At 37.6% G+C, this 12545-nt stretch overlaps 1 protein-coding gene across 2 annotated transcripts in view; it reads left to right on the forward strand.

The window, feature by feature from the left end:
* LOC107753782 (leucine-rich repeats and immunoglobulin-like domains protein 1) overlaps positions 1 to 11073 on the forward strand; it is a 44071-nt gene extending 32998 nt beyond the window's left edge. Inside the window, exons 10-18 of one of the 2 annotated variants that reach the window (XM_016570008.1) lie at positions 378 to 449; positions 842 to 913; positions 1700 to 1863; positions 1969 to 2289; positions 3619 to 3900; positions 5252 to 5683; positions 5794 to 5925; positions 6999 to 7271; positions 7510 to 7964. In XM_016570008.1, the coding sequence (XP_016425494.1) occupies positions 378 to 449; positions 842 to 913; positions 1700 to 1863; positions 1969 to 2289; positions 3619 to 3900; positions 5252 to 5683; positions 5794 to 5925; positions 6999 to 7271; positions 7510 to 7691 (1930 nt within the window). In that variant the 3' untranslated portion in view covers positions 7692 to 7964. Of the gene's footprint in view, positions 1 to 377; positions 450 to 841; positions 914 to 1699; positions 1864 to 1968; positions 2290 to 3618; positions 3901 to 5251; positions 5684 to 5793; positions 5926 to 6998; positions 7272 to 7509; positions 7965 to 10172 lie in introns of those variants that run through there. The other variant, XM_016570006.1, reaches the window with a different exon arrangement.
* The last annotated feature ends 1472 nt before the right edge of the window (positions 11074 to 12545 follow it).

Genomic DNA, 12545 nt, shown 5'->3' on the forward strand with positions numbered 1-12545 from the left:
GGGGATCCATTCACCATCCCGCGGTGTGTGTGCACGCGTACGGCCGCTTTTGAAGAGCGAGCAGGATTAGCCCCTACAAGGGGTTCGAACCGCAGCCTTGACAAGGCCACTTTTATTACTTTACAAACCGTGTTGTCCTCCAGCCACTGAAGCTCCTTTTCATGTGACTTCGAGCTCTGGGCTCCACCCTGTCATCGCTATTAAATTCTAATAAAGATAAAAGTAAGCTTTGAAGAGCTGCGCCGGGCCCCGATTCCTCACCCTCCAAATCTCTACACAGTTCGGATTTCCAATCCCACAATCCCCTTCTCTTATCAGATTCAGCCCAACTAATTGTGCACTCTCTTTCTCTCTCTCTGCGTGTCTGGAAACGGCAGAACTCTGTTTGGAAACAAGATCAAGTCGGTGGCCAAGAAAGCCTTCTCGGGCCTGGAGGCTCTGGAGCACCTGTGAGTATCCCACAATGCCGTTTGGCCCCTACAGCAGCGGCTGCCAAAAGTAAATGCTTAAGAGGGCTGCTAGCAATTTAATAGTGTCTTTGTAAAAGGAGAGGACGGGGTGGTTTGCAAGGCCAGCTGCTCTTGTCTCGTTAGAGCCAGCTTTAACTTGCACAGGAACAAGGTTATGGAGCATATGGTCAGTTTCGTAGAAGAAATTAGATTTTTAAGCACTTCTGCAGACGCTGTAACTCTCTGTCCGATATTGGGGTCTTTCCACCTTGTTCAGAGTTATCCCGTATAAAAATAGGCTACGGATTTGCATGCGAGTGCAGCAGCTGTATGTGAACGTTCCCATGTCCTCTTTCTGTCATGCCTGAGGGCCCTGTTTAATCTCTCAACAGGAACTTGGGGGAAAATGCCATCCGCTCCATCCAACCCGAGGCATTTAGCAAGATGAAGAACCTGCGTTACCTGTGAGTCCCATTAATACACGTGCTCCTGTTCACACGCACAGCCACTCAGCCGATTATAATGTTTCTTGGCATCATGAATGTTTGGCTGACAGTTAATTAAAATGCAAAGTATGACATGACAAATAACAATTTTAATATTCAAAAGTGCACTTTAGTCATTCATACAGATTTGTTTTTAAACCCATGTACCTGAGAAGTTATTATTTATAATACTATTATTTAAAGTTACCATTATTTATATATACACTTTTTGAAAGAGAAATGAATGCATTTCTGTTTCAAATAAATGCTGTTCTTTTGAACTTTCTGCTCAAGGAATCCTAAAGAAAATGTATCACATTTTGACAAAAAAAAATAAAAATTAGGTAGCACAACAATTTTTTTACTGTATTGAATAAATAAATGCAGCATTAATGAACATAAGACACTTTTTTCAAAAACATAAAAAATTGTTGTTGAAATAACATATTCTTAAATAATGAAATAATTTAGTCTGAAATTATTCATTTTTAATTTACTATAAATTTTTTTGTACTGCTTTTTAATATTATTATTATTATTAGTTTTTTTTAAATTGACGTTATGCTATGCATATTAAATTAAAGTAAAACCAGTGTGTTATGTATGTTAAAGTCCAGATGTTATTTGGAGGCTACTATTGTAACCGGACATAAATGTGCACAATAATTAACTTCTGTCAAATCATCTACATCATGTTGAAGTTTACAGTTCAAATGCTTGCTATCTGGCTTTCACTCATCTTTCTTTCGATCCCTCTCTCTGCAGTCATATTCAGAGTGATAGTTTTCTGTGCGACTGCCAGCTGCACTGGTTTCCGGAGTGGCTGGTAACACGAGGGCTGAAGGCTGGCGTTCAGGCCACATGTGCCCACCCAGAGAGCCTAAAGGGCAGCAGCATCTACCAGGTCCCATCACAGAGCTTTGTTTGTGGTAAGCAGTGCTGTAATGTCTTTAACAAGCAAACAAGTCAGTCACAATAAGAAACTTAATCTAATGGTGTGTTAAAATGTCTCTATCCTCGTACTTCCCCTCCAGATGACCTTCCTAAACCCCAGATCACCGTTCACCCTGTCACTACAGCAGCAGTTTTGGGCAAAGATGTGCGTCTGACCTGCACGGCCGCCAGCAGCAGCAGCTCGCCCATGACCTTCACCTGGCTCAAGGACCAGGAGACACTACGTCAAGCCGAGGTGGAGAATTTCGCCCACGTGCGGGCCAGTGACGGAGGGGTGATGGAGTACACCACTATCCTCCACCTCCGGCACGTCACCTTTAACCATGAGGGCCGCTACCAGTGCATCATCAGCAATCACTTTGGCTCCTCCTACTCTAACAGGGCCCGCGTCACTGTAAACGGTACATTTCTCAACTATATATTAGTAAAGTACATTGGTACTCTTCCATATCAGTTTTCCACTTCAGTTGACTATGTAAGGTGTTCCTAGACAGTTATACAAGTTCCCATCCCATTCTCACCACACAATTCCCATCATTTGTTTTAGTGGGAGCATTTTGAGAATTGTACAAACTGACTTAACTGTCATACAAATAAATGCTATTTACATAATTTGTTTTAAATCACAAAAAGTCAGTAGTCAGTAAGTGCTTAATTCACAGTAGTCATTTATTTAATTTTTAATGGACTTATAAACAAATAATAAAATATGTAATTTCCTTTAAGACTTGAAATAATAATGTTTAATACATATTTAAATAAATAAATAATTTAATATATATATTAAAATATTTTAAATGTTTAAAATATATAACCATTAAAAAAAAAAAATAAAAAAAAAAAAGTTAAAATACTTTTGGTTCAACTTTTTATTTATACAAAAAAAATTTTTTTAACCTGAATATTATATTTTAATAATATATTATTAATTATAGTTGTTGTACATCAATATTTATGATATAATAAGCTTTCCATTGATGTATGGTTTGTTAGGATAGGACAATATTTGGCCGAGATTCAACTATTTGAAAATCTGGAATCTGAGGGTGTCGAAAAAATCAAAATATTGAGAAAATCGCCTTTAAAGTTGTCCAAATGAAGTCAATGCATATTACTAAACTAAAATTAAGTTTTGATATATTTACAGTACAGTACAATATCTTCATGGAACATGACTGGCTTTGTGGTCCAGGGTCACATATAATATAATGTTTATATAATATTTAAGTACTATTTTATACATATAAATTCATAATTATATTATATTGCGACCAGGAATCACAACACACACTGGCCCAGCTAAAATTATTCGCTTTTGAAGGTAATTTTAAGGCCGTCTAACCTGTAAATTTTTTAAACACACAGGTCACACTAGTTGCACTAAATTCCCATCATGCAACATTTGCTCAGAGCTTTTGCTTCAGTGAATTGTATCAGTACAATTCAGTTTTTACATTCAGACTGAACTGTGCCACTAGAATTTGGGCATTTTTATTTTCTCTGCTGTTAGCAATACGCTTGGATTACATGCCTTGTCAGTTCGAGCAGCAGATGCAAATTGATTGTCTTGAGGCATTTTGGTTTCATGCCCGTCCAAATCAAGCCATTTCCCATCGCCAATTGAGTTAGTCACAGCTATGAATGCTGGGCTTGTTTGGTGCTGATGTAGCAACATTATGGGAATAATCCTTGCTAGGGCTAATTTTCCCTTTGCCTCTCTATGCGCACAGTGCTGCCTTCATTTGTCAAGACCCCACGCGACATCACGATCCGGACGGGCACGAAGGCGCGGTTGGAGTGTGCGGCTGAAGGACATCCCACTCCCCAAGTGGCATGGCAGAAAGATGGTGGTACAGATTTCCCTGCCGCCCGAGAGCGCCGCATGCGTGTGATGCCTGATGACGATGTCTTCTTCATCATGGACGTGAAGCCTGAGGATATGGGCATGTACAGTTGCACGGCAAAAAACACGGCGGGCATGATCTCCGCAAACGTCACTCTAACAGTGCTAGGTATGACCATTTTTGCCATATTTACACTATGTAAAAATACACTTTTTTTTTTTGTCTCATTATGGATTTGTTTATTAAGCTGTTGAAGTTTTGCTACCCCCTGCTTAGTTCTGCGTAAGAATGTTTTTTCGTTCCCCATCTGAAGCAGCTGGGCTTTATGTGCGGGCTTGAAGGTCAAAGGTCAGGAAAGAGGTCACAGGGGGTAGAGGAAGTGCTGAAGGCTCACAGTGGTATTTTTAAGTGTTTCTGAACTCTCGACTGAGTAGCTGCTAGGCAGAAATAGTCAAATACTCATTATTTTCATGTGGACATGATGTGGTACAGTTGGATTAAAGTGGGCTTTGTTTTTTGTTTTCACTAAAAAGAATTGAAGCGAGGGTCAGACTGTATAATAAATCAGACTACGTACTGGTGGCACTAGAAAATAACCAGTTCATAAGAGCCATTTATTCAGAAATAAGACTACACTGGTTCCGCTGTATGTTTTTGATTCACTAAAAATTAACAGGCTCATAAGAGTCATTTGTTCAGGAACTGGACTATGTTGGTTATTCTGTATGTTTTTTGATTCACCAAAAATAACCTGTTCATTAGAGTCATTTGTTCTGGAACTGAACTATGCTGGTTGTTCTGTATGTGTTTGATTCATTAAAAGCGAATGGGCTCATAAGAGTCATTTGTTCGGGAATCGGACTACAATGATTGTGTTGTATGTTTTTCATTTACTAAAAAGAACTAGTTCATAAGAGTCATTCATTCAAACTAGACAAGACTCTCTGTATATTTTTGATTCACTAATAAAGAACCTAAGATTCATTAATTCAGCAATTCAACAGGTTATGCCATATGTTTTTGATTCACTGGAAAGAGCCAGTTCATAGGAGTCATTTGTTCAGGAATTGAATTGAATACATGTTCTTTTTTGAAACTGTATGTTATTTGTTTTTTCCACCAGTTCATAAGAGTCAATCGATCAGACAGCAGATTACAATTATCATGTTATGTTATTCACACAAAAAAAAGAGTCATTCGTTCAGGAATCAGACTACTTTTTTTTATATATATAAAATGCCTAGTCCTAAAAGTTGACAAAATATAATTTAAACAGATTTTAAAAAATTTAATTCATATTCTTTATTCAAAAATATGAATGGCTCTTCTTATACGCAGGGTGATTTTTTTCCCCCTCCCCACAAATTAGAAGTACCACTTGCTAGTAACGGCAAGTAGCAAATTACAATTCAAAGCCATCACATAGATGTCAAGCCATTTAAGGGATCTCTATCTACTTAGGCAACTCTACACATGTCCATATGTAATTCAGTAACTATTCCCTGTGATCTTCCTGCAGAGACCCCTCATCTAGCACAGGAAATGGAGGATCGAAATGTTGTAGTGGGCGAGACTGTTGCGTTGCTGTGCAAGGCTCTAGGCAGCCCACCTCCTCGCATCACCTGGCTAAAGGGGGAGGAGCCTCTGAGACCCAGCGACCGTCACTACTTCACTCCAGGGAATCAGCTCTTGGTGATCGGTAGCACCACCTTAGAGGACGCTGGACGCTACACCTGTGTCATGTCCAACACGCTCGGCACGGAGCGAGCTCACTGCCAGCTCAATATTTACCAACGCTTTGAGGAATGCGCGCCTTTTTCAAGCCCCAGCACTGTTACTGTGGGAATCATCGTCATCGCTGTGGTGACCAGTATTGTGGTGACGTCACTGGTTTGGGTGTGTATTATCTACCAGACGAGGAAGAAGAGCGAGGAGTGCAGTGTAAACACAGGTGCGTATTTTCACACAGATTTTGTATTTGTTTAGGGCTCTGCATTTATTGTATTTATTTATTTTTTACATAAGAGTTTTATCTATAACCTTTGCGCTTGCCTTTTACAGATGAGACAATTGTCCCTCCTGATGTCCCCAGTTACCTGTCCTCTCAGGGCACTTTATCAGAGAGACAGGACGTGTGCATACGGGTGGAGTCCAATGGTGGATCTCAACCCAACGGACGCATAGAAAACAATGGTAGAGTATCCACACTTTTTCTGAGTAGATTTTGAAAGAAAATCTGTAGAATAGATTTAAACATTACAAGGTCAAAACATTTTTCTGCCGTTCAAAAGTTTGGGATCCGTAAGATTTTTTATGTTTTTAAATGAGTTTCTTATGGTCATCAAGGCTGTATGTATTTGATCAAAAATACAGAAAAAAACTGTAATTTTGTGAAATATTATTGCAATTTAAAACAACAGTTTTCTATTTTAATATACTTTAAAATATAATTTATTCCCGTGACGCAAAGCTGAATTTTCAGCATCATTACTCCAGTCTTCAGTGTCACATGATCCTTCAGATATCATTCTAAAATGCTTTTTTCAGGATTCTTTGATAAATAAAAAGTTACAAATAACAGTGTTTATTCAAAATATAAATTTTGCATTACAATATACACTACTATTCAAAAGTTTGGGGTGAATACATTTCTCTTTTTCTTTCTTTCTTTCAAAGAAATTAGTACATTTATTTAGCAAGGATGTTAAATGGATAAAAAGTGATAGTAAAGACCTATATTGTTAGAAAAGATTTCTATTTTGAATAAATGCTGTTATTTTTAACTTTTTATTAAACAAAGAATCGAAGAAAAAAGTATCACAGGTCCCAAAAAAAATATTAAGTAGCGCAACAGTTTCAACACTGATAATAAATCAGCATGATTTCTGAAGGATCATGTGACACTGAAGACTGGAGAAATGGCGGAATGAAAATTCAGCACTGCATCTCAGAAGAAACGATATTTTAAAGTATATTAAAATAGGAAACCAAAATTAGAAAGTGCAATAATATTTCACAATATAACCGTTTTTTTCTGTATTTTTGATCAAATAAATACAGCCTTGATGAGCATAAGAGACTCCCTTAAAAACATTAACAATCTTACTGATCCCAAACTTCTGAACAGCAGTGTATACCTGGATGCATCGTTCACAATAAGATCTATAAAATGCATTCACAAATTCGATGAACTGGTGAATTTTCGTGTCCGCTGTTTAAATGTTCGCCGCACAACATCATAATTAAGCATGTTTCTCTCATTTCAGGCTATGATGGGCCAGTCGTGTTTACAGACTGCTTGGAAAATGGCACCAGCTACTCCAAACACTGTAACTACCTCCCTCACGGGATAGCGCCCCCTTCAGGCCTGGAGTATCAGCAGACACACCAAACATCGACTTTCACCAGCCACAACAATGAACCACACTGCAATGGCACACCCAACGGGGTCAGGAAAGACAACCAAACTCCCATCTTTCCCACCAACCACGACAGGGTGACAATATCACCCTCATCGCACCAGTACAACGACCGAAAAGGTGAGAACGAGGAAGAAACGGATTCATCAGTCTTTCATGCCATAACTTCAAGAAGACTCAGTCATGCCCCATAAATCACTATTCCTGCCACTGCTTTGTGAAAACACACATTTGATCGTTTCAGTTCTGATTGATTTATATCAGATTGTTGATCTTTGACGTAATACAGTGATAATATTCCTTGTTTTTTCACAATTAGATCAGTCTTTGACATCACTTCCTTTCTAATCTTTCTCAGGATTGCTGGTGAATAGGTCAGACACACCTCCCTTACTTGAAGAGAGCTACCATCGGCCAGTAAAGCTCCTGCCTGGGGACTGTGACATTGGGTCCGAGCTCAAACAGACTCTATTACCCAACGGACACACACATACGCCCGATGCCACCTCAAGCGAATCCTTCAGACGGGCCAGTGACTAATGCCTCACCAACCCTCTTCTTTATCCTTTTGCACTGAGAACTGCTACCTCACACTGAGGGGCACAGACAAAGCTGCCCCCATCTATCTGAATGCAGAATAGGGGCGTCCGGAGTTTGAAGGCGAAGCTTGAGTGGGGCGATGACGTCCCATGCGAGCGTTAATGATGTATATAGATATAATCCTCCTCAGGGAGGCTTTGTTCACACTTCAGAAATGTGACTTGCATTTGATGCATGCAAAATGTATGACAGAGTGCTATAACATTGGGCTTTGAGCTGTATTTGATCAAAAATACAGAAAAAAACTGTAATTTTGTGAAATATTATTGCAATTTAAAACAACAGTTTTCTATTTTAATATACTTTAAAATATAATTTATTCCCGTGACGCAAAGCTGAATTTTCAGCATCATTACTCCAGTCTTCAGTGTCACATGATCCTTCAGATATCATTCTAAAATGCTTTTTTCAGGATTCTTTGATAAATAAAAAGTTACAAATAACAGTGTTTATTCAAAATATAAATTTTGCATTACAATATACACTACTATTCAAAAGTTTGGGGTGAATACATTTCTCTTTTTCTTTCTTTCTTTCAAAGAAATTAGTACATTTATTTAGCAAGGATGTTAAATGGATAAAAAGTGATAGTAAAGACCTATATTGTTAGAAAAGATTTCTATTTTGAATAAATGCTGTTATTTTTAACTTTTTATTAAACAAAGAATCGAAGAAAAAAGTATCACAGGTCCCAAAAAAAATATTAAGTAGCGCAACAGTTTCAACACTGATAATAAATCAGCATGATTTCTGAAGGATCATGTGACACTGAAGACTGGAGAAATGGCGGAATGAAAATTCAGCACTGCATCTCAGAAGAAACGATATTTTAAAGTATATTAAAATAGGAAACCAAAATTAGAAAGTGCAATAATATTTCACAATATAACCGTTTTTTTCTGTATTTTTGATCAAATAAATACAGCCTTGATGAGCATAAGAGACTCCCTTAAAAACATTAACAATCTTACTGATCCCAAACTTCTGAACAGCAGTGTATACCTGGATGCATCGTTCACAATAAGATCTATAAAATGCATTCACAAATTCGATGAACTGGTGAATTTTCGTGTCCGCTGTTTAAATTTATTGCAATTTAAAACAACAGTTTTCTATTTTAATATACTTTAAAATATAATTTATTCCCGTGACGCAAAGCTGAATTTTCAGCATCATTACTCCAGTCTTCAGTGTCACATGATCCTTCAGATATCATTCTAAAATGCTTTTTTCAGGATTCTTTGATAAATAAAAAGTTACAAATAACAGTGTTTATTCAAAATATAAATTTTGCATTACAATATACACTACTATTCAAAAGTTTGGGGTGAATACATTTCTCTTTTTCTTTCTTTCTTTCAAAGAAATTAGTACATTTATTTAGCAAGGATGTTAAATGGATAAAAAGTGATAGTAAAGACCTATATTGTTAGAAAAGATTTCTATTTTGAATAAATGCTGTTATTTTTAACTTTTTATTAAACAAAGAATCGAAGAAAAAAGTATCACAGGTCCCAAAAAAAATATTAAGTAGCGCAACAGTTTCAACACTGATAATAAATCAGCATGATTTCTGAAGGATCATGTGACACTGAAGACTGGAGAAATGGCGGAATGAAAATTCAGCACTGCATCTCAGAAGAAACGATATTTTAAAGTATATTAAAATAGGAAACCAAAATTAGAAAGTGCAATAATATTTCACAATATAACCGTTTTTTTCTGTATTTTTGATCAAATAAATACAGCCTTGATGAGCATAAGAGACTCCCTTAAAAACATTAACAATCTTACTGATCCCAAACTTCTGAACAGCAGTGTATACCTGGATGCATCGTTCACAATAAGATCTATAAAATGCATTCACAAATTCGATGAACTGGTGAATTTTCGTGTCCGCTGTTTAAATGTTCGCCGCACAACATCATAATTAAGCATGTTTCTCTCATTTCAGGCTATGATGGGCCAGTCGTGTTTACAGACTGCTTGGAAAATGGCACCAGCTACTCCAAACACTGTAACTACCTCCCTCACGGGATAGCGCCCCCTTCAGGCCTGGAGTATCAGCAGACACACCAAACATCGACTTTCACCAGCCACAACAATGAACCACACTGCAATGGCACACCCAACGGGGTCAGGAAAGACAGCCAAACTCCCATCTTTCCCACCAACCACGACAGGGTGACCGGATCACCCTCGTCGCACCAGTACAGCGACAGAAAAGGTGAGAACGAGGAGGAAACGGATTCATCAGACTGTGTTTTAGATAGCCATAAATTCAAGACGACTCACTCATGCCCCGTAAATCACTATTCCTGCCACCGCTGGGCAAAAACACACATTTTATCATGTCAGTTCTGAGTGATTTATATGAGGTTGATGATACAGTGACCTCACTTCCTTTCTAATCTCTCTCAGGATTGTTGGTGAATAGGACAGACACACCTCCCTCACTTGAAGAGAGCTACCATCGGCCAGTAAAGCTCCTGCCTGGGGACTGTGACATTGGGTCCGAGCTCAAACAGACTCTATTACCCAACGGACACGCACATACGGCCGATGCCACCCTAAGCGAGAGCGAATCCTTCAGGCGGGCCAGTGACTAACGCCTCACCAACCCTCTTCTTTATCCTTTTGCACTGAGAACTGCTACCTCACACTGAGGGGCACAGACAAAGCTGCCCCCATCTATCTGAATGCAGAATAGGGGCGTCCGGAGTTTGAAGGCGAAGCTTGAGTGGGGCGATGACGTCCCATGCGAGCGTTTATGATGTATATAGATATAATCCTCCTCAGGGAGGCTTCGTTCACACTTCAGAAATGTGACTTGCATTTGACGCATGCAAAATGTATGACAGAGTGCTATAACGTTGGGCTTTGAGCTGTACGTAAGAGTTTTCATATATAAATGTGAATGTATGTATTCTATAACTTTTACAAAAGAGTGTTTAACTCTATTCGGTGCATGGTGAGATCAGAGTGGTTATATTTTATTTCATTGCTTTTTTTTTTTTTTTTTAACATCTCTCTCCTGCTTTTCCCAGTTTTATAAGCAGTGCCTTATTGCAAGATCAAAGAATCCACAAGTCAGTTTTTCGTTGGAAGATCTGTCTGTATGCTTTCCCTCTCACAAATGGGAATTTTGTCATGCACTTGAAGTTTAGACAACCCAATCAAAATAGATCGCCTTAAAGGAATATTCCAGGTTAAAAACAAGACACGGGGGTTCAATTTACTTTTTTTTTGATGACTAGAAAAGTCATGGGAATTAATACGATCTACAGTACTTTTCTTTAGCAAGGATGCATTACGTGACCGTAAAGACATTTATAATGTTACAAATGAAATCAAATTTCAAATATATGCTGTTCTTTTGAACTTTCTATTCATCAAAGACTCCTGAAAATGTAGCACTGTTTCAAAATGAATTCAAATATATTTTATATTAAAAGAGAAAAGTTCAATAGTAATATTTTACAATATTACTGTATTCTTAATCAGATAAATGCAGCCTTGGTGAGCATAAGAGATTTAAAAAACACGGTTTAAAAAAAAAAATCGACCGACCCAAACTTTTGAACAGTAGTGTATTTTTTTGTGAATTTATATTTACTGAAAAATTACATATTTCTACATTTATAATTCTGAAATGTTTAATTGGCTAGAAATTTTTTTGTTGTCGTAAGTGCAATCTCTATAAAAGATACTTAATGAAAAAATAATGGAAATTCACTAAATGGGCTATGCTTTGCATCATTTACCATAAAAATACTTTACATTTTGTACATCAGTTTGTAAAAACAAATAAAAAAAGCTATTGTATTTGTCATTACTAACTGGTGTTTAACCTGGAATATTCCTTTGTCAGAATATATATAGGATGAAGGAAGAGCTCTGCATTGAATTTTCAGGTCCGTTATGGTACAAAAATGACATATTGGCATAAGGGAAAATATAAGCACTTTGATAAATCACATTTTTACAGCTTGAGATTCTGATGCAATCGAGGCTCTTCCGTTAACAAAGGTACACGCCACCAAAAGCTGCTTCACTTGCCTACATACCTGTGGTTTTTTAAATGAAATTTTTAACATTTATTTGTTTTAATTGTTGACTATCTTTTTTTTAAACATATCTGGGGAAATAACAAATGATCCAAAAATAATATTTAGAGAGACTGCTTCTAACAGTGAATTTTAGCTAACAGCAAAGCGGAACGCTGCCAAATCACAAAAGGGAAAGAGCGTCTCTCTAGAAAACTCAAGCTGTGTGTGCTGGACTTCAACCACACAGAATGTCTTCACCTAAAGGGAATAAGCAGGAAAAAGTGAACACCTCGTCAGCTAGTCTCATAGTCTTTGGTAAAGACTAAAGCAGCTAAGCTACATTTATTAGTTAGCCTGAGCCAAACCGGTTCATGTCGACAGCCAATGTTGTTTTTTAGGCCAAATAGTATAACATCTGTACCACTAAACTAGGGGAATGTTTTGTAAAGTTGGATTACAGCAAACGCCAGTTTAACCCCAAAAACTGTTGACCATAGGAGTACTTTGATAATGTGGTTAGCTGGTTAACTGTGTAATCCAGCTCTGAGAACTAGTTTGGGTCACCCTGTTTTATACCAGATTAATTTATTGAACTCAACTCTAATCACAGCTGTTCACCCACATGGCAGGTGTTTATTAAAGTCACATTTTGCTCTTTTACACCATCTGGTTTGTGTTTTTATTTTGATGCACAGTGGTTGAAATGACTGAATAGGGTAAGTTGGTGCCTCCTCACATTTCTAAG

This window comes from Sinocyclocheilus rhinocerous, unplaced genomic scaffold (genome assembly GCF_001515625.1).
Source record: "Sinocyclocheilus rhinocerous isolate Xijiao unplaced genomic scaffold, SAMN03320098_v1.1 scaffold711, whole genome shotgun sequence".
Lineage (NCBI taxonomy): Eukaryota > Metazoa > Chordata > Actinopteri > Cypriniformes > Cyprinidae > Sinocyclocheilus > Sinocyclocheilus rhinocerous.